Source organism: Benincasa hispida, chromosome 5 (assembly GCF_027475165.1).
Source record: "Benincasa hispida cultivar pf3 chromosome 5, pf3_genome.v1.1, whole genome shotgun sequence".
NCBI lineage: Eukaryota > Viridiplantae > Streptophyta > Magnoliopsida > Cucurbitales > Cucurbitaceae > Benincasa > Benincasa hispida.
The window spans coordinates 8729847-8757296 of NC_143482.1; the positions used below are offsets into that span (position 1 = coordinate 8729847).

Here is a 27450-nt window from a genome sequence, read left to right on the forward strand (position 1 = left end):
TATAATATACATATTTCAAATAAATGTACTTATCTCTTATAAATAACTTTATATCTCCCACTGCTTTGACTGAAACAATCTCCTCGGTCACTACCTTAAAAACTGTTTCACCTTGTATCAACTGTCTCTAGGAACTTGTTTCCTGTGAGATAGTACATACATGATTAGCGGCACCTGAATCAATTATCCAGATTTTATCGTTTTCCACTAAACATGCTTCGATAACAAGAAAATCATATTTATCTTGTTGTTTGAATTGTGCATTCTCATCTACATAATTCATAATTTCATATGAGTTGGGAGATAGAGGATGATCCTCTGTCAAAATTCTGTTGGTATAATCAACTGTTAGTAATTTGTTTGTTGATTTGATTTTACTGTTATGTACATCGAAAGTGAGTATACTAGAATTCGACATGCTGATAAAATTCAAACAAATTCTATTTAACAAATTGTAACTAAATCCAAAATAAAGTTTTAGCAGAAAGTAATAATGTACCCATAATCATTATTCATTTGCAATGATATTTTAGTGAGTCAGAATATGTGTGATAGCTTCTAGAAATACAAGTTATTTATACTGTTTTATTTAGATTATGTGGCAAAAAGAAGGAAAATTTGTGTCGACAGTATAAAAATTGGCTTAGAAATACGAAAATTGTAAAGTGTCGTGAACACACCTGTTACCCCATTACAATGGCAAAATGAAATGTCTAAGTCTTTGTTTTGCAGGAAATAGGTCACTGAATGTGATAATCGCTCGAGGACAAAAATGAACAACGCATCCACACAGCATGCGGCAATCGATCAAGAACGAAAAAGATCAACGTAATTGCAGCGCATGCGACGATCAATCATGGATTCAAGCGATCAATGCATTTCCACTGCATGCGGTAATCACTAAAAGATCAAAACAACTACATCGCATGCGATGATCGATCAAAGATGTGAAGAGCAACACATTTGCATGGACTTCTGACAAGTGTACAACTTTTCTGTTGTACGATTCTGGCAAATTGATCGTGGAGCAGAGCAGATATTTCCACTACACCATGGCAGGAATTATCAGATTTTCAAAGTGGGATCACTAATACAGGAGCCAAGGTCTATAAATAGCTTCATCGTATTCAATGTAAAGGAGGCTGGTTTGAAGAGACAATCTAGAGAAAATCTGGGAGAACGACGAGACAAGACTAAAAAGTAAGTCTCCAAGAAAGAAATTCTTTCCATTCCCGAAGAAGAAGCTCTGTGCAAGAGGTCACTTCTACTTGGAAAGCAAACCTGAGAGAGAAGCTTTCCACTCCATTTCATCTACACGCCGACAAGCACAACGTCTCTGATCGGGATCTGTGTCAAGACATTGACACCCTTTCCGTATTTGTTCTTATTTTCCATTCATCTACTGTGTTCATCTTTCTTTAATCTTTCATTCACCATTGTAACAAACGTTTATTCATAGATTTAAATATCATTGTCGTAATCATTGTCATTACTCTTTTCTTTTCCACACATTCATCATCCATTTTCTCCATCATGTGTCACTAATCCCCTGGGTAAAAAGGGAAGGATTAAGCGAGTGAGTTAATCCTTGTTAAGGAAATCGACTAAGTTTAGCTAAAGCATGCTCGACGGCATCTTCACCTATGAGAGCAGAAGTGAAGATGTTATTCCGCCTATCGAGAGAAGATTGGAAGAATGCGTTAACTAAAACGAGAAGTATTTCCAGAGATGGAAACAACAATGCGTTCACTACGTTCATCCCTGTTTCACCATAGACATATGGGAACGTGGCCGATCACTAAAAGGTGTAAGCCAAGGGAAAGCAGAACCTTAGTTGCGTATCTAGCAAGATTAACGAACTTGCGATGTCCTTTCCCTCAACCCATTCTCTTTCTGATTCATTCACAAGACTTGCCACTGCATTCATTAGACTCTTTTGCACAACTTCACAGCCAGTCCTCAACCTGTGTACTAATAGTTAGCCAGTCGCTCAGCGCTATCGTGTAACACTTCATCGCATCGCTTAGTTAGCATTGTAGCTAAACGATCGTGTAGTTTCATCGTTTAGAAAATCCAACGTATCGTTTAATTCCCACGCCACAATCGCTTAGGTCTGCATCTAAATGATCGCTCAGCGCTATTGCATAGCACTTCATCGCATCGCTTAGCGCGCGTCATACCTAAACGATCGTGTAGTTCCATCGCTTAGCAAATCCAATGTATCATTTAGTTCCTACGCCAAAGCTAAACCATCGCGTAGTGCTATCGTATAGCTTTTAAATGCATCTCTTAGCTCCCACAGGTACACGATCGTCTAACTTTTCTGCATATCGTGTAACGTCTGGAACTTCTTTTTCCATGCTTAGATCATTTTCATCATCAAGGGGTCGTTTGGTTGGAGGGAAAAGAGGGTGGGAATGGGAATGGGTTTACAAAGCCCATATTTGGATGGTGGGATTTGTTTATTTATCTTGGAAAAAGCAATTCCTAGGTATCTTTTACCCTCACAAATGAAGGAATTGCATACCCATTGAGAAGTGTGGGTTTTCATTTCTTCTTCCGCTTCCTACCACGATTTTCCTTCCTTCCAACTGTGAAATCGTAGAGCATTTTGCTAATCAGCGATCGTATAGCATTTGGTAAGCGATTGTGTAGCATTTGGTAAGTGATCGTGTAACATTTGGTAAGCGATCGTGTAGCATTTTGTAAGCGATCGTATAGCATTTGGTAGGCAATCGTATAGCAATTGTTAGGCGATCGTATAACATTTTGTTACTTAGCAATCGTGTAGCATTTGGTAAGTGATCGTATAGCATTTGGTAGGCAATCGTATAACATTGGGTAGGCGATCGTATAACATTTTGTTACTCAGCAATCGTGTAGCATTTGGTAAGCGATCGTGTAGCATTTGGTAAACGATCGTATAGAATTGGGTAGACGATCGTATAGAATTGGGTAGACGATCGTATAGCATTGGGTAGGCGATCGTATAACATTTTATTACTCAGCGAACGTGTAGCATTTGGTAAGCGATCGTATAGCATTTGGTAGGCGATCGTATGGCATTGGGTAGGCGATCATATAGCATTTTGTTACTCAGCGATTATGTAGCAGAGCTAAACGATTGTGTAGCCGAGCTCAGCAATCGTGTAGCATTTGGTAAGCGATCGTATAACATTTGGTAGTAATCGTATAGCATTGGGTAGGCGATCGTATAGCGTTTTATTACTCAGCGATCGTGTAGCAAAGCTCAGCGATTGTGTAGATAATTTAAGCGATCGAATAGTATTTTGTAAACAATCATGTAGCGGAGCTCAGCGATCGTGTAGATAATTTAAGCGATCGTATTGTTACGAAATCGACAATTAAAGAACACAAAAATAGGGAACGTAGAGATAAAGAAGATCGACACACAGATATACGTGGTTCACTAACAGTGTGTTAGCTACGTCCACAGGCAGAGGGAGAACAGTATTATTAGAAAGAATGTTTTCAGAAAATTACATCATAACGGCGCCTCTAGGGTTAGAGAGTTTATATAGCGCACTACACCCCCGTACTTGGTTGTTCGAAGCGCCAACAAACAGATTCAAGACATTTCAACAAATGTTTGATAGGGACAATACCCTTAAACTATCTCCACAATGGTATGATATTGTCCACTTTGGGCATAAACCCTCATGAACTTGTTTTCACAATCTCATTTTTTTTTTTTTAATTCCCCATACTATTCCCAGACATTGTTTTTCCATGCACAACCAAACATAGTCATCAGTAATTTTATTCCCAGACATCCTTAATTCCTGGGCATTGAGAAAACCTCAATCCGAACGGCCCCTAAAGTCCAAACAAATATTCAGTCTAATAAAAAGAAATCGAGATCAGATCAAAAATGGTGAACCCAAAAGAGGCACAATCTTGAGAGAGGTTTTGTGTTCAAGTCCTTGCATTGTTGCTTACTCCTCAATTAATATTAATTTCCACTTGTTGAGTCTTCTTTATATTTCATTATCAGACAATAATTCTTCAGAGCACTACGACGCTACCTAAAAGTTCCTATCGGGTTTATAATATAATGCTCTGAACTTTCAAGTGAAAATTGGAGTTGGATTTGGAGTTAGCTTGAATTCAATTAGATATTCAGAAACTTTTTTGGATTTAAGTTGGATAAAAGATTTATGAAATTGGGAGGATTTCAAAATTGAAAATGGGAAAGATAAAATTTGGGAAGATTATATTTTATATATTTATATATATAAGAGATGGCAAAAAAAAATCAATTTCTGTTTCCCTTTTCCTTTCTCACGCACGTAACCGTTATCGAGACCGCCACCCTCGTTCGCGCCGTTGTCGACAACATCCGCTGCCGGTGGGTTCGTTTTTCTCTCCTTCTGATCTCGCTCGTCGAAGCCAAATGCCACACCACTACTGACCACTGGGAGTGTCTGATGTGTTGCCGCTGTCGGATTGACAACCGCCACGGTCGCCACCGCCTGTGGTCAGTTCGACGTTGCTCTCTCTCTCTTTCGTTGTTCTTTCTCTCTCTAACTTTTACTGCTTGCACAGCCACCCTATCCGCTGCCTCAGATACTTTCCTGTAATCAGCTTCCAAACAATTGCCGAATCGATTCTGGCCATCGTTGAGACCAGCCCACTTTCTGTTTTGGGGATTTCGACACACTCTTTTCTTAGATTGTTTGGGAACTTTTGAATGGATGCGAATAATTGGAGACCTACTCAAGGTGCAGAACCCGGAATTGAGGCCGGGGACTGGAGGTCTCAATTGCAGCCCGATTCTCGACAACGAATTGTCAACAAAATGTATGATTTCTTACATTTTTCTTGCAGCCCGATTCTTGTAGGTTGTTTAGTTACTCTGCCATTGTTTTGTGAATTAAACCATGAACAGCAGAACTTTTTTGAAAAACAAAAAAACAGTTAGCAGAACTTTGTAAATATAGGACTGTCTTCGACCTTTTTCTTATTTCTTCTTTAACATTTTCTTAGATTTTCTGCGTGACTGATAGATGCGAACTTTTTCCAGAACGTAATGTGTTAAAACTGCCCGTGTTGATTTTCCCATCCCTGGATTGAAAATATAGTACGTTAGGTTTTGTGGAGGAGGTTCCTTTCTGTTTCTTCAAGTATTATCCTTTTCTTTATCAAGAAGGATGAGCTGCTATTTGTTGCAGTATGGATCTTGCTGAATTTATTTGGACCGTCTTAAAATACATTCCTTCTGAGTATCTAATATTTTGAATCATGGACATAGATTGCTATTGTGGTTTTCTTTTCCAGAACAGCTTCTCGTGCTTTTGCATTTAATAAACTAGTTAGCCATTATGTTTTCCATTTTTATGTTAGAATGGAGACACTGAAGAGGCACCTTCCTGTTTCTGGTCAAGAGGGATTGAGTGAGCTACGAAAGATTGCTGTAAGGTTTGAGGAAAAGATTTATACTGCTGCTACGAGTCAGGTATTCCTGCTCACTTTGTTGTAGTTTAAATCAAGGATTATTGTAATTTATGTTTAGCCCATATTCTAATAACAATAAGATTCCATTTGATTTTCTACCTAAGATTTTGTTGTGTAACAAACCTACTCCTTTTTATCTTTTGTTGGGGCTTGATTGTTTTTGTGTGCCCATGTATATTCTTTCATTTCTCTCATTGAAATCACAGTTTCTTTCTCTATATGTATATATATGTATATAATAGTGACTTTTACATGTGGACTTACAAGTATAAATTCTGTTTTGTTATGTTATGTGTTCTTGCACTAAACACAACTTTGTTTTAGTGATCTCTTGAGTGGGTACCCTCACTAATTCTATTTTTAATCTCTGATTTCAGTCAGATTACCTAAGGAAAATATCTCTGAAGATGCTTACTATGGAAACCAAATCTCAGCCCCATATGGGAACTTCATTACCATCCAATCCTATGGTGCCTAGCAATAAGCCTCTGGATTCTGGTAAGTCATCAACAGACAATTTGCCACTATGTTGTACGTGATGAAAATTTCACCAACACTTTCTAAGTCAATTTGTGAATGAATTTCTTGTTAGGGAGGGTTTTCGTTTTAAATTTTTTTAATTCTTTTTTTATTTATTATTTTTTTTTTATTTTAATAATTCTCTGTTCATGGATAGTGTAATCATTTCTCAAATCTCACTTAACATAAGGCATTTTATTTGACTTGACGTTGTGTATTATGTTGTAAACAGCATCACAAAGCATGCAGTCTCAAGTTCTTAACCCAGGGCAGTCAGTTTCTGTTCCTCAGTCATCCAATCAGCCTCAGTCACGCCAGCAAATACTCTCCCAGAATATCCAAAATAACATTGTTTCTCAGAGTTCATCTAGCTTATCTTCTGCAGTACCTCCTGTCGCCGGATTAGCTTCATCTTCAATGTCAAACATGGTTGGTCAGAATCCAAGCATGCAAAATGTATCTGGAGTTCCACAGAATTCTGTTGGAAATGCTATGGGCCAAGGGGTTCCTTCCAACGTATTTACCAACTCTCAGAGGCCACTACAAGGAAGACAAGTAGTTCCCCAACAACAACAACAACAGCAGCCACAAACCCAGCAGCAGCAACAGCTTCTATATCAGCAACAACAGATGCAACAGATGATAAAGCAGAAGTATCAGCAGGGAGGTATATCACACCCACTTATGCAGCCTCACATCCCACAACAGCAACAAAATCTAATACAACCAAATCAACTGCAATTGTCTCAGCAATCTGTCATGCAACCTTCTATGATGCAACCTTCGCTCTCTAATCTTCAGCAAAACCAGCAATCTCCCATTCAACAGCCCACTCAATCCATGCTTCAGCAGCCTCCACAGCCAGTTCTTAGGCAGCAACCACAGTCCCAACAACATACTGTCATGCATCAGCAGCCTACAATATCACAGCAGACGAGCTTGCCTTCACAGCAGCAGCAACAGCTAATTAGTCAACAAACAAATTCTTCAAACATGCAGCAGAGTTCATTAATCGGGCAGCAAAACAGTGTTGGGGACATGCAGCAACAGCTGCCTCAACAATCAAGGTCGCACGGGCAGCAGAGCAATCTGTCAAACATGCAGTCTTCGCCATCGCAGCAGCAGCAGCTCATGGCTCAGCAAAGCAACCTATCAAATTTGCAGCAGCAGCAGTTAGGACCTCAAAGTAATGTTTCTGGACTACAGCAGCAAATGCATGGAACTCAGTCGGGTAACTCAAACATGCAATCAAATCAGCACTCCATGCATATGCTGCAACAGAACAAGGTTCAAATGCAGCAGCAACCTGCACAAAATACATCAAATTTATTGTCAACGCAAGGTCAGCAAGGACAACTTCAGTCATCCCAACAGCTGATGTCACAGATTCCATTGCAGTCCACACAAGTTCCACAACAGGTACCTTTACAGCAGCAGCAGCAGCCGCCGCCGCCAAATGCAATGTCGCACGAGCTCCAACAAAGGCTTCAAGTTGGAGGTCAAGCACCAGGCTCCTTGCTTCAATCACAAAATGTAATGGATCAGCAAAAGCAGTTGTTTCATTCACAAAGAGCTCTTCCAGAGACATCGTCAAGTATGTTTTCTTGCTTTGTTATATTTTTAGAGCCTTATCATTAATTATTGAATGATCAAACCAGTAAGATACTATCAACGTTAGCTAAATGCTACTGACCTTGTTGAAAACATGAGGTGTCTGAAATGAGAAATGGGAAAAACCAGGAGGGAAAGAACAGTCGCATAGACTCGATTTTTGAGAGGTGGAGCCATGGAGTTTCTTGAAAATTAAATGAAAATAATGAGTTTTTACACAATTCGTTATTTTAATGTCCCTCGATTTTGTTCTTGAAGCTTCACTTTTTGTAATTTTTTATCAATAAAATGTCTCTTCCAAATTAAATTTTATCCTTGAGATTAATGCATGCTTCAACTTTCTTAAATTTCATGGTGAAGTTATTCATGTAATATTTATGGTCAGTGTGTAATTTGGTTTTTCCTCAAGTTTATAGAGTTCCTATTATAATGAGTATGAGTGAAATTTGTATAGTTTGTTGTTTCTTTGGGTTTTTATGCAAAAATTTTGCTAACAATAGAGCCTTGCATTTTGAACTTTTGATGCTAACAATATCATTCTTTGTCCCATTCTTTATGATAAATGTGGATTGCAGCCTACCTCTTTATATTATCTGTAGATTTCTTCTGTTGTGGAAAACTCCTTTGTTTCTGAATTCTGTCCAACTAAAGAAGCTATCAGAAGACAGAAGCTAACCGTACACTTCTAAAGAATTAAGCTTTTCCTTTCAACCACCAGCTCCTAAGCACTTCATATAAGTAGTCTTCAATGTAATTGGGAAGGCATAAGGATAAGTTGAATAATCCAATGTATAAGACTGACCCTCAGCAATAAACCTACAGTAAGGAAAGAGATGGTCGATGCTTTCTCTGTCGAGAGACTAAAAGCATACTGACGAAGAAAGAGCCCCCTGCTAGGATTCTTTTTCTAGAGTAGTAGTGGATTCTTTTTCTAGAGTAGTAGTTCATGGTTATTTAAACTCATATACAGAAGAGAAGATTGAAAAGCTTAGTTTTCTTTTACAAAAGCAATACAGAAGTAATTATAACAAATACTTAGCTTCTTAGCTTCTTTTAGCATTTTACCTTTTACCTTCTGTTTCCATGTGTTTTTGTTCTTATTGGTAGCAGTGGTTTTGGTGGTGTCACCAACCCCCCCGGGCCGGTTTTCTGTTTAACCTTTGGACATTCTACTCTGGGCTGAATTTATTACTAGGGAGCGTCTATCTCTATGCTGCACTTCACTTATATCCCTCCTACACATATTTTCCTTATCTACTGACCTTTATTTCATTTATGTAGCATCTTTAGATTCCACGGCTCAGACAGGACAGGCCAATGGTGGTGATTGGCAAGAGGAGATTTATCAGAAGGTACTAAGCTAACATTTGATCTCTCTTCAATAAAGTTTTCTGTACTCTTTTCAAGTTCAAAAGAAGTTCACTCAATTTGCAATATTATTAGAGGTGGTACAAATTGTAAATGTTGGCTTTACTATTCTTTGTGGGATAGTTTTACTACCAAGCAGGCTGTTTAACTTGATTTATTTTTATTATTTTATATTAATAATACAAAAGACTCCTAATGTAAGTGATGAAAAATAGAGTAGGGAAAGGAAAATAGCACACCAAGATTTTACGTGGAAAACCCTAATTAGGGAGAAAAACCACAGGATAAGGGGATTCTTATAGAAAACTAATACAAAGAAATACAACAGACCAACAGCTTAAATAGAGAACAGGGAAGCCCTAGGGTACAATGAAAAAGACAAAATTGCCCCTAGAGTGCAAAACCCTAATTTCAACACTCCCCCTCAAGTTGGGGCGTAGATGTCAATAAGACCCAACTTGCTCGCACATGCGTCAAACATCTGTCTAGGTAGTCCCTTTGTTAGGACATCTGCAATCTGTTGATTGGAAGGAATATAAGGAACACAAATGTTGCCACTATCAAGTCTTTCCTTGATAAAATGCCGATCAATCTCCACATGCTTTGTTCTGTCATGTTGAACAGGGTTATTTGCTATGCTTATGGCCGCTATATTATCACAGTAGAGTTTCATTGGACCGTTATGCTCTTGATCAAGGCCTTTCAAAACTTTTTCAAGCCAGATCTCTTCACAGATTCCCAGACTCATGGTCTTGTATTCTGCCTCGGCACTACTTCTGGCAACGACACCTTGCTTTTTGCTTCTCCATGTAATAAGGTTGCCCCACACAAAGGTACAATACCCTGATGTTGATTTTCTGTCTACTACAGATCCTGCCCAATCAGCATCTGTGTAAGCTTCGATGCATCGCTTTTCAGTTTTTTTGAACATCAAGTCTTTCCCTGGAGAGGTTTTCAGATATCTCAAAATGCGCTCTACTGCCCTCATGTGTTCTTCGTATGGAGACTGCATGAATTGACTTACCATACTCACTGCATAAGTGATGTCAGGTCTAGTATGAGATACATATATTAATTTCCCATCAAGTCGCTGATATCTTTTCTTTGCTTACTGGAACATCTTTACTCATATTACTTAACTTTGCATTTGCTTTTATAAGGGTATCAACTGGTTTGCAGCCCGTCATACCTGTTTCCTTAAGCAAGTCCAGAGTATACTTCCGTTGGGAAACTGAAATTCCTTCTCTCGATCGAGCTACTTCCATTCCAAGGAAGTATCTTAGTTTTCCAAGGTCCTTGATCTCGAATTCCTCAGCGATCTTTGCCTTCAATCGGTTAATTTCTGAGGTATCATCGTCTGAAATAACAATGTCATCAACATCAGTTTTATCACATTTATTATCATGATCAGGGATAGGACTACTAGTACTTGGAACTGATCTCTGTTCAGACTCATGAACTGGAGTCGGAGAGATAACAGGCGGCGCTATTTCCTTCCTGAGATTCTTCCTATAGTATGTGATCCAAGGGACTTGTTTGGTTGGGAGGATAGGTGCATTAGTATTGATACTGACATCAAGGATGGGTTCAGGTTCAGGTAAGGCAGAAAGGCTGGGACCCCAATTGATTTCTTCATTGGAATGCTCCCCCTGAAGAGAACCATTGGGAAAGAATGGATGGTTTTCAAAGAATGTCACATCCATAGAGACAGCAAAGTATTTTCTGGAAAGGGGGGTGGGTGATAACACTTGTACCCACACTGATGTAGATGGTACCCTACAAAAACGCATTTTTGTGCTCAAGGGGTAAACTTGGTACGGTTAGGTCCGTGTGTATGGACGAACACCACACAGCCAAAGACACGAAGGGGTACATCAGAAAGAAGTCTGGAATTTGGGTAAGACTTTTTGAAGAAATCTAAGGGGGTTTGGAATTTTAGGGCCTGGGATGACATGCGGTTTATTAGATAGGCTGCTGTCAAGATAGCATCACCCCACAAATAAGAGGGAAGAGAAGTTGACAACATAAGTGAGCGGGCAACTTCAACAAGGTGACGGTTTTTCCGTTCGGCCACTCCATTTTGTTGAGGAGTGTACGCCCAGGAACTCTGATGGACAACACCTTTGGAGACAAGGAATTCGCGTAAGGCGTTACTAAGGTATTCTCGACCATTATCACTCCGGAGAATAATGATTTTGGCGTTGAACTGGGTTTCTATAGAATTGTAAAATTGTTGGAAAACTGAAGTGACTTTTGACTTATCTGTCAGAAGGAAAACCCAGGTTAGTCGAGTATGATCATCAATAAAGGTTATAAACCAACGCTTCCCAGTTATGGTAGTGACTGGTGAAGGATCCCAAACATCGCTATGGAATAGAGTAAACGGTTTAGAGGGCTTATAGGGCTTAGAAGAGAAAGAAACACGAGGTTGTTTGGCCTGGACACACACAACGCATTTCAATTTAGAAATATTAATGTTGCGAAAAAGACGAGGAAACAAATAATTCATATATTGGAAATTAGGATGGCCAAGGCAATAATGCCATAACATATAATCAGTTTCAGAAACAGAAAAATGGGAAGAAAACAAACTAGTCCTATCACATATCCTAAAGGAAGCTTCTTTAGTGAGGAAATAGAGTCCCCTGTCATGTCGGGCAGTGCCAATCGTCATCCCTGAGTTCAGATCCTGAAAAACAACATCATCAGGTGAGAAGATAACACGACACCTCAAATCTCTGGTAAGTTTTACTAATAGATAACAGATTGTAAGACACTTTTGGCACATGTAACATCTTGGAGTATTAAGTCGGCAAAGGGTGACACCTGTCCTTTTCCAGCAACGGGGGCAAAGGACCCATCTGCAATTCTGATTCTTTCATTTCCAGCACCAGGTTGATAAGATAAAAATTGATTAGAAGAGCCAGTTAAGTGATTTGTGGCTCTTGAGTCTAATATCCACGGTTTATTACTAGTTATACTCACAAGGCCAAAGGAGTGAAAAGTACCTGTATGAGCGATTGCACTTACACCCACTGTAGTAGTAGTGCTCTGAGTAGTTTCCTGGTTCTGAGTCTGAGTATCTCCGGTAACAGATTCACCTACAAGAGCCCAGCTTGGCTGTCGTTTCTTACCATTTGGCGGTCGGCCGTGAAGTTTCCAGCACTGATCTTTAGTGTGACAGGGTTTTTTGCAATGTTCACACACTAGGGCCGGCTTATTGTTCTGTTTATCTTGGACAGGGCCTGATGTTTTGAAAACAGCAGAATTTGTTGGTGTTACAGGTGTACTGTTCATGGCCCTCGACCTATCTTCTTTCAGGCGAACTTCAGAACAGACTTCCATTAGGGATGGTATAGGTCTGGTCCACAATATATGACTTCGCACTGTATCAAATTTAGAGTTGAGTCCTGCAAGAAAGTCATACATGCGATCCGTTTCTTCAAACCGATAATGTAACACTCCTCCACAAGGACAGTTCCAAATCATTTCACGGCACAAATCCATCTCTTGCCACAACAGAGACAGCTTGTTAAAGTTAGCAGTAACGTCCATCGTTCCCTGTTTGCATTCATGGACCTGCCTACGTAGAGTATATAATCGAGAGGCATTCTGTCTCCTGGAGTAGAGTTTCTGGGCTGCCTCCCAAATATCACAGGCTGTAGCTGCATACAATATAGGTTTTTCAACCTGAGGTTCCATACTTCCAATCAAAATCGATCTCAACAAAGAATCCTCTCCTTTCCACATTCGCTCTTAGGGATCACCGATTCTTGGTTTTGGTATTTCACCTGTCAGATATCCAAATTTGTGACGGCCCTCAAGGGCCATTTTAATAGATTGGGACCAAGAGAAGTAATTATCACCATTCAACTTTTCTCCCATAATAATTCCAGAAGAATTGCCTATAGTTCCAGCACATAAATTTAAGGGGTAAGTAAGGAACGAAGTTACTGAGTTTTCAGGGTATGGGTTTAGATCTGGTTGGATTTTGGATGTCGATCCCAGGGCTTCCCCAGTAGCAACAAGCTGTTGTTGAAACATCTCGTTCTGTCGTTTAATCTGCAACTGCAACTGGGTAACTTGATCTTGGATTATATTTCCTTGGTCTTGGTGGTATGATGAAGACTCACCCTCTCCAAACTCATCCATGATCGGCAAAAACTGCTCCATTCGGTTGCTCATACCTGGTTGGAAAATACCCATACTTCTTCCATATGTCCTTTGGTGCGGCAGAGGTTGAGATGAGATGCCGATCTGAGAGGAGAAGGCTGGCGGCAACCCCAACGGACGGGAACTGGACTGGTCGGCGTTGGGCATCATGGATCTGGACCGGTCGGCGCTGGGTATAGCAGATTGGGGCTGGTCGGCATCGGTCGGCAGCGTCTGAGATCGGCCGGACAGATTTCATGTAGCCGGTCGCTGGTCGCCCTCGTCTGCGCACGTTCGAACCAGATGGTCGTCTTCATTTGCGCGCGGTCGGACCAGATGGATAGCTGCTGGTTCGCTAGTCACCGGTTGCTCGGTCTGGCGGCGGGTTATTCCGTCTGCAAAGAAGCCGGTGACGACGACTGGTCTTCACGAAAGTGGGGAAGAAGGGGGTTTGGAAGTACCTGTCAATGGCTTTTTGGATAATACTGGTTATATCTGGGTTATTGGTTTGGGATTCTCCTGTTGGATTTTCCTTGATGGTGGCCAGGGTTTCGTCTCCATGCTCTGATACCATGATGAAAAATAGAGTAGGGAAAGGAAAAATAACACACCAAGATTTTACGTGGAAAACCCTAATTAGGGAAAAAAACCACGGGATAAGGGGATTCTTATTAGAAAACTGATACAAAGAAATACAACAGACCAACAGCTTAAATAGAGAACAGGGAAGCCCTAGGGTACAATAAAAAAGACAAAATTGCCCCTAGAGTGCAAAACCCTAATTTCAACAGTAAGCAAAAGATTTGGCTATCACGTAGATAAGGGGTCACTTTTGAGTAGTAAGCTTTGGGGAAAATACTCTATAACTAAAAGTCCAGTGATTTGAGTCTTAATTCCATCCTACAGGTGGCTACATCTGTAAAGACCGAGTCTTTAGGTTATGTGTGGGTTTCATTTAACCTAAAGACTTGTTTTTCTTTCGTTCTTTCTTTGGTAATGAACAACAATTAACCTACTATATTTCTTGCAAAAATATGATTATATAAAATGAGAAACCAAAGAGAAATCAAAGCCTTTGATTCTTAATTTTTCTCTATGAATTTCACCATCATCATCTTCTTTTTCTTCTTCTTTCTGTTGTTGATCTGTATTTTTACTCTGTCTTGAAATTTTTAATTGAGTCTCTCCCATCATCTTAGCAATCAATGGAATACCACCACATTTCTTTAACAATTTTACTTTTAATTCCTCCAAATTTGGAGGATCTTTAGAGAACAAAATCTTCATTTTTCACTAACTTTTGCTAGAAAATATTTCAAGAAAAAATCTCCATTTTATGGGCTTTTCTGATAGAATACCAAACTGGGAATGGAGTTTTATTGAATTCAAGAACTGAAAGAGTAAATATGCCAAAAGTAAAGATAGTTCTACTGCTTTCCCTCACAGATGAAAGGAAAACTCTACTCAATCACACAACTACAAAATATTCACAAACCTCCCCGTTCTCTCCTCTTCCCTTTTAACATATCACAAATTCCCTAACTAACTAAGGGTCCCCAGTCGGCGTGGTCCCCACCTTCTCAACCGAAGCACATTCATCTTTTCTAAATTTTCCCATATTGCCCTTACTCTTCCTCCTTTGATACTGAAATAATTTTCCCATCTTTTCTAAATTTTCTTTAGGATTTTATTTGATCCTTCACCTAATGTGGAGTTGGTTTTTGATGTTTTGTGGAGGATTAAGATTCCAAAGAAAGTCAAGTTATTTTCTTGGCAAGTTTGCTCGGTCGTGTGAACACGATGGATAGGCTCTCGAGAAAGATGTCTTCGTTAATGGGTCCTTTTTGTTGTATCTTTTATTGGAAGGCGGAGGAAAATCTAGATCACCTTCTCTGAGAATGTCAACTTGTGATGTTTGTGTGAAATTATTTCTTTCAGAAGTTTGATTTGTGCTTGCTCGCTACAGGGACATTCGTTTGATGATTGGGGAGTTTCTTCTCCGCCCATCTTTAAAAAATAAAGGTCGTTTTTTGTGGTTCTTGGGGGCGTGTGCTTTGTTGTGGGATATTTGGGGGAGAGGAACAATAAAGTGTTTCGAGGTGGGTATAGGGACCTTGGTGAGGTTTGGTCCTTGGTGAGGTTCCATGTTTCTTTGACTTCAGTTTCGAAGACTTCTTGTAATTATTCACTAGGCAATATCTTACTTAGTTGTAATTATTCACTTGTCGTTGGATCTTTCTCCTATTAATGAGTCGGTCTTTGATGTGGTTTGGAGGATTAATATATCAAAGAAAACCAAGTTCTTTACCTAGCATATTTTGCTAGACCGTGTGAATACTTTGGATAGACTTGTTGGGAAGATGATTTCGTTAGTGGGTCCTTTTTGCTGTACCGGAAGGCGGAGGAAGACCTGAATCACCTTCTTTGGGGCTGTCCTGTACGAGGTCTGTGTGGATTTGTTTCTTGCGGGAGTTTGATGTTTAGGTAGGTGGCCAGAGGAACATTTGTGCAATGATCGGGAGTTCCTTTTCCATTCGCCTTTCAGAGAGGAAGGGCTTTTTTCTTTTTTTGTGGTTTTGTGGGGTGTGCGCTTTGTTGTGGGATATCTGGAGGAGAGGAACAGTAGAGTTTTCAGAGGTTTGAACAGGTTGAGTGAGGTTTGGTCATTGGTGAGGTTTCATGTTTTGCTTTGGGTGTCGGTTTTGAACCTTCTTTTGTAATTATTCCCTAGGCAACATCTTACTTAGTTGGAAATACTTTCTTTAGTGGGGTGCTTTTTGTGGACTTCTTTTTTTTTACGCCTTGTATTATTTCATTTTTTTCTCTATGAATAGATTCTATTAAAAAGAATTGTCAAGCCAAGAATCTTTCCCATAAAGAGATTCTTTTACCATCACCAAGTTTAAGAATAGCAAAGACTTCGACTTGAAACCAAACTTTAGAAATGCTAATCCATGGGGTTTGAAAGACTCGTACCAAATTTTCCAACTGGGTCTCACCTGAGCGAACCGGACCTCTGAGATAACCTCCACCCCATTTAGCCAATAGTTCCAAGTTTCTATATTTTAAGCCTCCAAACACTTCCAAGACCATGCTTCACAGTAAGTCTTCCTCCATGGGATAAATTGAAGGGTTCCCATCGGTCTAATCTCTTCTGAATTTTGTCAATAGGCTGCCAAAACGAAATTTTCTTAGGGAATCCACCCAGAGGAAGGCCAAGATATAAAAAGGCAATGTTTCAACCTACTATGAAGACGTGGAGAAGTAGACAAATTTTCATCATCCACATTAATGCCATACAACGCGCTGATTTTTCCCAATTAACTAGCTGGATTACTTTGATTATCGCGTCCAACATTCCATTCACAAATATGGTCCCAATCTGTTTACTTGGCGCACGAAAGGGGCAATAAGAAGTATTACTAGAAATTCTTTCAAGGACATTTCCGATAATCTCCCTTTTTTTTTCTCAATTCCTTAATTGTATTGAGGGTAATGGTCTCGTACTTACTTTTGGGAAGACATGTGGTTGGAGGATATCCCTCTGAACGTGGTCTTGATTGTTCTCTGTCTTATTGGGACTGGTAGTGGCCAGTTGCTTTGGGTGCCTTCTTGAGAAAGGGTTTAATATTTATATAATTGCTGACGATACTCTTGTTTTCTCAATATTTGAGTAGGGAGGATCAACAATTTCTTCAAAATCATTTATATCTTTGAAAAGACATTTGGGCCTAAGGTGAATGAGACTAGATCCATGATTGTGGGTATTAATTGGTTGCATCGATGAAGACTGCATTGATTAAGAAGTCAGCAGTGTGGCTGAGGACTTTGGTTTTAAAGTAGTTGTTTGGTCTTTGACCGTTGATTATTTAGTCTTCCAACTGCTTGGAAGTTCATGTTTGATGTTTTAGAATCTGGTTTTGGAGAGTATTGTTTCTAAAGCCATCAAAGCATAGTTTAATGGAGGTGGGATCATCCTGCTTTCTTTGTTACGCTTTAACTTTCCTAATTACTTATTTATGTGTTTGAGGCGTCCAAGTGTTAGAGGATTGAGTTTCTTAGGTATCTTTTGTCAAAAGGTGTGATATAGGAGGGTGTTACCTGTTTGATTAATTGGAAGATTGTGTCTGATAAGGCGCTTTAATGTGGGGATTATTTATTTATTTATTTTTGTCAAGGGCGACTCTACTTTCTTTAGGATATGTATTTTTTTTCAAATTCTTAAAAATGTTGTTTAACTTCTTCTTTCTCCATCTTCTTCTTCTCCTCCTTTTTTGTAGATTAAAGCTATGAAGGACTTGTACTTTTTTGAATTGAAAGAAATGTACCATAAAATTCTTCCTAAAGTGCATCAGGTATGTGATTCTACATGTATATCCTAGAGCATTTGACTTTTGATATTATTGATTGTGGTAGTAGCTTAATCTTCATTGAGGGATGACTTCATTGATCTATCACCTTTTGTTCATATATCTTAGGGGTGGAAACGGTTTGGTGGTCACCGGACCGAACCGATTTTTCTAATATGTGGAACCGAATCGAACCGCACCGCATGTATGCGGTTCGGTTTGGTTTTAAATTCGGTTTTGGAATTTTTAAAAAATCTATGTTATATATTTTTTTAATTATAAAACGGTTCGGTTTGGTTCGGTTTTGTTCTTTAAATTAAAAAGTTTTAAATCCAGTTTTACTCTTTTTTTAAATATATAAATATATAAATAAATAAAATATATATTAGTTAAAAACGGCTTGGTTCGGTTTCAAATTCGGTTTTCGAAATTGAAACAGAACCGAACCGGATTAATTCGGTTTTTGAAATTGAAACCGAACCGAATCGAATTAATTTGGTTTCAAAATTTCTTCAAACCGGATCAAACTGTATTTTTCGATTTCACTGAGTTTTCGGTTTGGTTCAGTTCGGTTTTTGCGGTTTGAATGACACTCCTAATATATCTACATGCATTGCAAAAATGTTTTCCACTTCAGCTGTCGAATATCCTACACTTTCACTCGCATTGTAGTTTCTCTCATTCCCTCTATTAGTATGCACTGATATTGCGTAATTTGATATTTTATTGCCCAGTTTGAAAGTCTTCCACAACAACCAAAGATAGAGCAGCTAAATAAATTGAAGGCATTTAAGGGCATTTTGGAACGCCTTTTGACATTCTTACAGGTTTCAAAAAATAATATCACACTTGAATTGAAAGATAAGATAGGCCATTATGAGAAGCAGATTGTTAGTTTTTTAAATTCCAATAGGCCAAGGAATCGAATCTCTACACTACCGCCGGGACAACATCCTCCCTCTCACATGCAATCCATACAGCAGTCACAATCACAGATGACCCCGTTACAGTCTCCTGAAAATCAAATTAATTCCCAACTGCATTCTGCAAACATGCAAGGTTCTGTGGCTCCAGTGCAGCAGAACAATATGAACAATATGCAGCATAATTCTCTTCCAACTTTTTCAGGATCAGCAGCACAACAAAACATGACGATCCCAATGCAGCCTGGTTCCAGTTTGGAATCAGGACAAGGTAATTCACTGAGCTCATTGCAGCAGGTTGCTGTTGGGTCTTTGCAACAGAATCCTGCAAACAATTCCCAACGGGCAAATAATAGTTCTTTGCCATCACAAAATGGGGTGAACTCTCTGCAGCCAAACATCAATTCTCTTCAATCAAATCCTAATATGCTTCAACATCAACATCTGAAACAACAGGATCCGCAACAGATGCTGCAATCGCAACAACAGCTTAAACAACAAATGCAGCAGAGACTGAAGCAGCAGGTGTTGCAGCACCAGCAACAGCAGCAACAGCAGCAACACCCGCAGCAACAGCAACCACAATTACATCAGCAACAGTCACAGCTACATCAGCAAGGAAAGCAGCAGCTACCCACACAAATGCAGGCGCACCAAATGTCACAACTTAATCAAATGGAGATTAGCGAACTGAAAATGAGACAGGGGCTTGCTGTGAAGCCAGGGATGTTTCAGCATGTCCCAACAACTCAGCGCTCAGCTTATACCCATCAGCAGATGAAACCAGGAACTTCATTTCCTATTTCTCCGCCAATCTTTCAAGCTGCATCCCCTCAAGTCACCCAAAATTCTTCTCCTCAAGTCGATCAACAAAGTCTGCTTTCATCCATTACTAAGACTGGAACACCTTTGCAATCTGCAAGCTCCCCTTTTGTTGTACCATCTCCTTCAACGCCTATGGCTCCATCTCCAATGCCTGGTGAATCTGAAAAACCCACTTCTGGTGTCTCAACACATACAAATGTTGGGAATGCGGGACAACAAACTAGCGTGTCTGCAACACAAGCCCAATCTCTTGCCATTGGCACCCCTGGGATATCTGCCTCACCATTGCTAGCTGAGTTTAGTGGTACAGAGGGCGCTTGTGCCAATGCATTACCAACCGTTTCCGGCAAATCGAGTTTTACAGAGCAGCCTCTTGAACGTTTGATTAAAGCTGTAAGCCAAAACCTTGAGTGATTTTATTTGTTCGTGGTTTAAATTGTTATGTATTCTTCTTGATTGTTTCTTCATTTGTAAACTTACTATGGTTTTCAGGTTAAATCAATGTCACCTAAAGCTTTGATTTCCTCTGTCAATGGCATTGGATCAGTTGTCAGTATGATTGATAGGATAGCAGGCTCGGCCCCTGGTAATGGGTCGAGAGCTGCCGTTGGGGAGGATCTGGTTGCCATGACAAAATGTCGGCTGCAAGCAAGAAATTTTGTTCCCCACGATGGACCAAATGGAACCAAAAAGATGAGACGCCACACGAGTGCAATGCCCTTAAATGTTGTTTCATCAGCTGGCAGCATAAATGATGTTTTTAAACCGTTGACTGGTGCTGAGACATCTGATCTTGAGTCAACTGCAACATCTAGTGCCAAAAGGCCCAGGGTTGAGGTAATAACAAATTTTACATATTGTACGTTCTATGAGGGTGAAATAACATTGTAATAGTTTAGTTAGATATTGGTTTTGTTTTTTTGTTTTTTTGTTTTTTTTTGGGGGGGGTGACAAAAAGCAATTTCAAATTGATGGAATGAAATATCCTAAGGGATACAAAAGAGGCCCATTTACAGGGAATACAGCAGTTGTTTCCAGTTAGCAAAAAGGAAATTCAAACCATTATTTTGTAGAGGTTGTAAATTCTTACACACACAAAAAAAAAAAAAAAAAAAAAAAAAAAAAAAAAAAAAAAACCCATTGAAAATAGCCAGCTCGAGGTTCTCTCCAGCATCGGGAAAATTCTGTTGTTTCTTTCATCCCATATCTTCCACCAAACAGCCCTAATTAAGCAAGACCAAAGATGAGCTTGTAGTAGCCTTGAAAGGGTGATCAATAAAAAGCATCCTTATCCAATTTAGTGTTTCAGAGGGGGGACAGTAATCCAACCAGCAGAGAACAGTTCAGTCCATATTTTAGCAGAAAATTGGCAATGGAAAAAGATATGGTTCTGTGATTCATTGTCTTTTTTGCAAAGGTAGTACCAAGGTGGAGAGAGGTAGAACCAAGGGCATCTTTTTTGAAGCCTATCTATCTCCCTTTTAAGGCAACAAAATGGCTTTTACGAGCCAGCATTATCAGAGCCATTCTTTGGAAGATTTGGGAAGAGAGAAATTTTAGGAAAAAGAAAGGAAAAGAAAGATCCCCTAGAGATGTTCTTGAATCATCTTGGCTTTAGCTTTCTTGCCTCTTCTTTGTATTATTATATACTCCGTACTTATTTCATTATCTCAATGAAGAGGTCCGTTTCCATTTAAAAAAAAAGATGTTCTTGAATCATCTACTTTCAATATCCTTTTTTGGTGTAAAAATATACAACCCCTCAATAGTTACAATTTAAATTTCCTTGTGTCTAATTGGTGGAATCTTTTGCAATCCCATTTATTGGCCTATTTTGTACTCTTTGGAGATTTCATTCATCAATGAAATATATATATTTTTTTAATAAAAAGAAAAACCTCGCTTGGCAAGCAAACTTCCAAATATGCTTGTAAAGGACTTGTGGCGGTGATGATGAATGGGGGCCAGTTTAGATAGGTTAAGAGCCACAAGTTGAAGAATAGATAAGCTTCATCATTAGTTATCTAATTATGTTTAGAGGTCACACATATGCTCCACCTTTTTAGCACCATATAGTTCTCCTTTTTCATTAGGAAGTTATATTATTGTATTAGATGTTTCTCAATATTCTTCTAATTTTATAACCTACTTTGACATTTTGAACTTGATATACCTTTTTTGCTACGACTTTTGCTCCTTGTTTTTCTTTCCTTTTCTGGGTGGGGGGAGTGTTAGTCACGTACATTGTTGTTGAATATCAATATACTTACTACAGTGTAGTTTTTATATTAAAACAAAAATATCAGCATTATTTTAGTCCCCCTCTACAATTTTGTCCCTTTTATTTTTTATTTCATGGTCCAGTGTCTTGTAGTTGGAGAATATTAATTTCAAGATATATTATGTACTCGTTCCTAGATAGTTATAGTGCTATTGGCTTCATGCAATATATTTTTGCTAAAGAGACTTGAATAGGAAAGGAACAAAGCAACAAATATGAGGTCCTAAAATACTTTTAGACTTTATGAATATTTTTGAGGGAGGAGGAAGGAAGAAAGCAATAAATTTGTGATGTATTTTATAGATGTATTAAGATGTCCGGCTCGTTTAGCATTTAGGGCTTCTTGCAATTTGCTCGTCATCTTTATGTCAGAATATCAACACAATATTATCTGTTTTGAACTTGTATCGGCTCACTTTAGTTTTAAATCATTTGCTTTACTATTTTAGTTTTATATATATATCTTTACCTGTTGCAGGCCAATCATGTTCTTCTGGAAGAAATAAGGGAAATAAACCAGCGTCTTATTGACACTGTGGTTGTAATCAGTGATGAAGTAGTTGATCCAAGTGCTTTAGCGGCTGCTGCTGATGGGAGTGAAGGAACAATTGTCAAGTGTTCTTTTAGTGCTGTGGCTCTCAGTCCCAGCTTAAAATCCCAGTACACTTCTGCACAAATGGTGGGCATATTTCTTGCATATCGGGATCTTCATTGTCTGCATTTATCTGTTTTATTACATGTGCATTTCTATTTTGCAGTCTCCAATTCAGCCTCTTCGGTTACTTGTTCCTACAAATTATCCAAATTGTTCTCCGGTACTCCTAGACAAGTTTCCTGTTGAAGTCAGGTTTGTACATGGGATCTGCTTTTTGTTTGTCATCTGTTTTCCTTTTCTAAACAAATTCAGTTCTATCTTCCACAAACCCCTCTTCCCAGAACAGATAAAGTATATATGTAGCAGGCTATTTGCATCAAATAAAAAAAATGATTTCATAAACCTATACAAAATTGCAAATATATGTACCATTTTAATTCTAATCTAACTAGGAAGGATAAACAAATAGACCATTAGTAGATTCAAAAGCTTAAACTAACAGGGCTATGGTGATTACAATTGTTTAATATGTGTTCTCGCACCTAGACTTATCAGCATGAATTATTAATATAAAATTTAGAGAAAATGACTTAGCAAAAGTGTGAACTCATAATATTTTGCATTCATACCATGCTACATCACGACTAGACCCAAGAGCTTAAACTATTGGACCAAGATAAACTTAGTTTCTTTATTATATTGGAATAAAATTTGAAAGTCATCCTTGATTTTAGGACAATTCTAATCAATCTGATTTATACTTAGAGTTAGAGAATTTGTATGATTTATTTAATAGTAGTCTTAGTCTATTTGTTAATTTGGATTATAGTGTTTAATTCATATTTTAGGCTTAATTAATTACTTCTTAATTTTTTGTAAGGCTATGTATAGCCACTTTAGGGTTGTATTTAGAAGGTTTTGAAGTCATATTGAAAAAAGACTTTGTTCTGGAGAGTTTTCTCACTCTTGGGATGGATTTTTCTTGTTTGATCATGGATTTGGCATAAAACCCAAACCAGTTGCATCATCTTAGGTATTTGTGCATCCTCATGCCTACGTTTTGATGGAAGCATAGGCTAGGTAGGCTGTCAGATTGCAGATTGATTCTTTGAAGATATACATATGACAAATTGACCAAGCAATTGTCTACCTTCTCTCGTGAATGCTTTATCAATCGCACCCTATAGTTTGATCAAGTCAAATTGGATTGTAGGGTAGTTAATGGAGATTTGAGAAAGAAAAATGGCATGTACTTCTCTATTTATGATAGGAAACAAAGGTAAAGTTTTGTTTCCTTTATTTTTTTTCTTAAAATAAGAACGTATTAATCAGAGCCTCTCAATTGTGGAGGATTTAATTAAGGCTATACTAACGAAAAAGACTGAAGTAATTTGAACAAGGTTACAAAAATCAAAGAAATAAATGGACGTATTTTCGAAGATCCTTCAATTCTGTTCTTTCCAAAGCTCCCACAAAAGGGCAGGAGCAGCACAACCCCATCGAATTTTAGCTTTACCTTTGAGGTGCCAACTTCTAAGAGCTTCCACCAGCCACTCGAATTTATTAGGAAGACAGAGGTTGATGCCAAAAGCTCTAAAGAGTTGCTTCCAGCTTCTTCTAGCAGAATTACAATTTAGCAAAAGGTGATTGTTGAAGTCCACATCTTTGTGGCATAAAGAGCAAGTCGATGGAGACATACAAAGACTCCTAAACTTCTTTTGCATTTTCTCACGAGTATTTAGACTACTGTGGGCAAGACTTCAAAGGAAGAGTTTAACCGGGTACCAAAATTCCAAATCATCTTAATCCATGGAGAATTAAGATTGTGGGTGGTTTCAGTTTCAGTGAGTTTGTGGAACCTCGAATGGGTAGAGAAAACACCAGAACTTGCCAAAGATCAATAAGCTCTATTAATGCTGCCCACACTCTGATAGCGTTGATCTTCCGAAGCCAAGGTCCCAATCAAGATGAATATAATTCCAACAAAAGATTCCCTCTCAACCCCATTAAAGATTCTACTATTTGACTCTCTCCAAGTACCCCACTTCCATGAAAGGTTAAGTTTTTTGTTCGGTAGGTTTTCTATAGGGGAAGGGTTAATACCTTAGTCAGAGTGTCAAGGAAGGTGCTAACTTGATGGAGTTGTCGTGTAAGGTGTTGCATTCTTTGTAGGAGGGCAATAGAGGACCTTGATCATATGCTATGGAGTTGTGATTTAGCTTATGCTATCTGGACTTGTTTCTTTGATGGGTATGGTTTTGATTTGGCTAGACATCATGATTGAAAAAAATTGTAGAGAGATGGTCGAGGAGGCCATTTGGTACAAGAGAATTCTGGGTTGAACACGAGAATACTGTATTCCCAGGCATCCTCTTCGCCTATGCATAAGAGGTATTCCATGCCCTTGTAAAAGGGTGAGTTTTCTCTTTCTCCCCCCTCATTCATTTACATTTTATTTTGAATGTAGTTAATTATTTAAACTAGTTGATATTAATTTACCAAAATCAATTCAATTAATTATTTAACTAGAATAACTCAATAATATTTCATTAAAATTTTACCAATCAAAACTCATTAAATGAATGTGGTTACTTATTTTACTGCATTGTTGATTAATTAGTAATCAATATCTTTTACAGTAAAATCATCCTTCAAATTTGTCTTCCAGCCTTAGTTGTGAGTCTTCTTCCAGTTTTGTCAGTCTCATTCCCGAGTCTGCTTCCAGTTTTAAATCTTTGCCTTCTGAAAGCGAAGTTATGTTCATGGCACTTTTGTCTCGGTCTCCCAAATTTTTCATATCTTGAAAAATTATTTCCTCATTTATTCATGAATAAAAAGTCGAGTCATCTTCCGTGTGAAATTTGTGAACTCTTCAAACATACCATAACAGTAACTTTTATTGATGACCATATAAGACTCACATGGACATATTTCATGAAGGATAAATCTGAAACATCAACTATCTTTCAATCCTTCTATTCTATGATTTTGACTCAATTTCAAAGTTCGATTCATGTCCTTAGAACCGACAATTCTGGAGACTTTCAATTCAATTCTTAGATCATTTCTTCATCTCAGGGTATTGTTCACACTTGTTCATGTGTGGATATACCCCTCAACAAAAAAGCTTAATCATTCAGCATAAAAGCAATTTAAAAAAAAAAAAGGACAAAAATCCACAAAAGAATTGGCTTTCTCAAATTTTTTATCTTATCTTTACTTTTGTTCATTCCTTTCACAACAGCGGGAAAGAAGCCCTGCTAGCATTAGTCTACAACACTAGCTTTTTCTTTTATATCTAAAAAGGATAAAGATGATAAAAGAAAGGGATACTGTTGTATACTAGGCGTTAGTCCACCACTGTATCTTTACATCCGAAGATGCTGTTATAAGACTTTGGTAGTGTTACACTTGAAATACTGTAACTTTATTGGTGTAGACAAGTTGGAGGAGAAGTTTCTTAAAAACTGAACAGCATCGGCCCTTCATTAAACCAAATGATCAGCTTATATACTTGGTCAATCAAACAACTAACAACCGGAAAAGAAAGTTACTACACAGTAACTTACAAAAGTAAAATACATCCAAGGCGAGCACCTTCAGTAAGGCGCTTGCCTCGTATGCAGCCGCTATGAACATGTTCATAACGGCGTAGGCAGTTGCCTCCATGCCCCTCTTTATTTTTCTCTCTTAGTTATTCCATTCATTTTCATCATCAGTCCTACCCAATTCATCCCTTTTTCATTGTTATTTCTTTAGTTCAAATAAGAATTCGAGTTTGAAGAGGAAGAAAAACTATGTTTAAAGAATATGTAGAATTATAGTAGAAGAGTTGGAGGAGAAGAAGAATCTAAACAGTTGAAGAAGAATTAAAGGGCATGAAGAATCAGAGAAGAAGAATCGAAGAACTTGAATCTCGTACCAGCTCTAATCATCTTTCATCTTCTCCTTTTCTCTTTTTTACCTTTCTTACATTTTCAAGCCCCAGTACAGAAGTACCAATTCAAATGGGATTATACACAACTCACGTGTTTGGTGTATGTTTGTATTAATTGCCACCTGGTAGCCAAACTGCCAGGTGCAATCTATTAAAGTTGTTTCTGGTCTCTTTTCTTCACCTTTGAAATGGTTATTTTAATTAACCACTATTTCTTACTATATTTCTTAAAAAACTTTAGTTGAGATTAAATAGTTTTATTGATAATTTTAGGTAGAGTATAATTATTTTACATGAACATTTTTACTAATGATATTTATTTATTATTTTATCGGGTGTGCCTCCCTTCATTCAAGCAACACCCTTTTATCGCTTCTCACCTTGAGGCAATGAAGCGACTCATCGCTTTAGAGTATGCCTTACGCTTTAAAACATTAGTTAGCATCTAACATATGTACAAAGGTGATTAGAGGAAAAGATTGTTATGGGTATTTCCCTTCCTGTTAATTGGAAAACTGTTAGGAGAGATAGAATGCCTAGGATTTTCTCTAGATTCTGTCGTTGGTAAGAATTCTCCCAAATTTGCAATGGGATTGAAAATTGGCAAAACTGAATTCTCTTGCACCTTTTTCTGAATTTTTTTATTTTACTTTTACGATACGTTGGGTGATTTGATCATCTTCCGTCCATTCCTTCTCTTTGGTGAATGCCTTGCTTTTCACTTTACTACTCGAGTCTATGATTCTTGCTTAAAACCCTGTAATTTTTTTGTTTAACTCCATTACTATATTTTGATAAATTCGTTTCAGCTTCGATGGTCCCTATCAGACTATTATCCTTACTATCATCAATTTTTTGCAGCAAGGAATATGAAGACCTTTCAATAAAGGCCAAGTCAAGATTTAGCATATCCTTGCGAAACCTTTCACAACCGATGTCGCTCGGGGACATAGCAAGAACTTGGGATGTCTGTGCACGTGCTGTTGTTTCTGAGTATGCTCAGCAGAGTGGCGGTGGCAGCTTTTGTTCTAAGTATGGTGCTTGGGAGAACTGTTTGAGCGCTGCGTGATTCGAAGAATCCATCTATAACGAATTTCCGCAAATCATCTCAAGAAATTTCTAGCAGGCTGACTGACCAGCCCCACCTGCTTCGGGAAGACGGGCAGTTAACTTAAATAATGGTAACATATCGTAATGTATGTCCCTCTTTAAAACATGAAGGTTGTTTATTAAATACCATAACATTGGCAGGAGTAGGCTAATTGAGTCTTTGTATTTTGCCACGATGGATCTGTTTCGCTTGTGAAAATCGATGCCTCTTTCGGTTATGTATCTGTAAATCATAAAATGGGGGACTGTAAAATTGAAACCCTTGATGTTTATTGAATGCATAAATGTATTGTTTGATAGGAAAA

General features: G+C 38.3%; 1 protein-coding gene across 1 annotated transcript; it reads left to right on the plus strand.

The window, feature by feature from the left end:
* The first annotated feature begins 4275 nt into the window (after positions 1 to 4275).
* On the plus strand, positions 4276 to 27450 carry LOC120077816 (mediator of RNA polymerase II transcription subunit 15a-like). The gene is made up of 12 exons (XM_090313439.1): positions 4276 to 4498; positions 4567 to 4821; positions 5365 to 5476; positions 5853 to 5973; positions 6227 to 7588; positions 8887 to 8957; positions 17406 to 17480; positions 18209 to 19615; positions 19715 to 20059; positions 21982 to 22182; positions 22262 to 22350; positions 26897 to 27450. Exons 2-12 carry the CDS (start codon positions 4712 to 4714, stop codon positions 27102 to 27104), a joined length of 4101 nt encoding a protein of 1366 aa, XP_090169565.1. The 5' UTR covers positions 4276 to 4498; positions 4567 to 4711; the 3' UTR covers positions 27105 to 27450.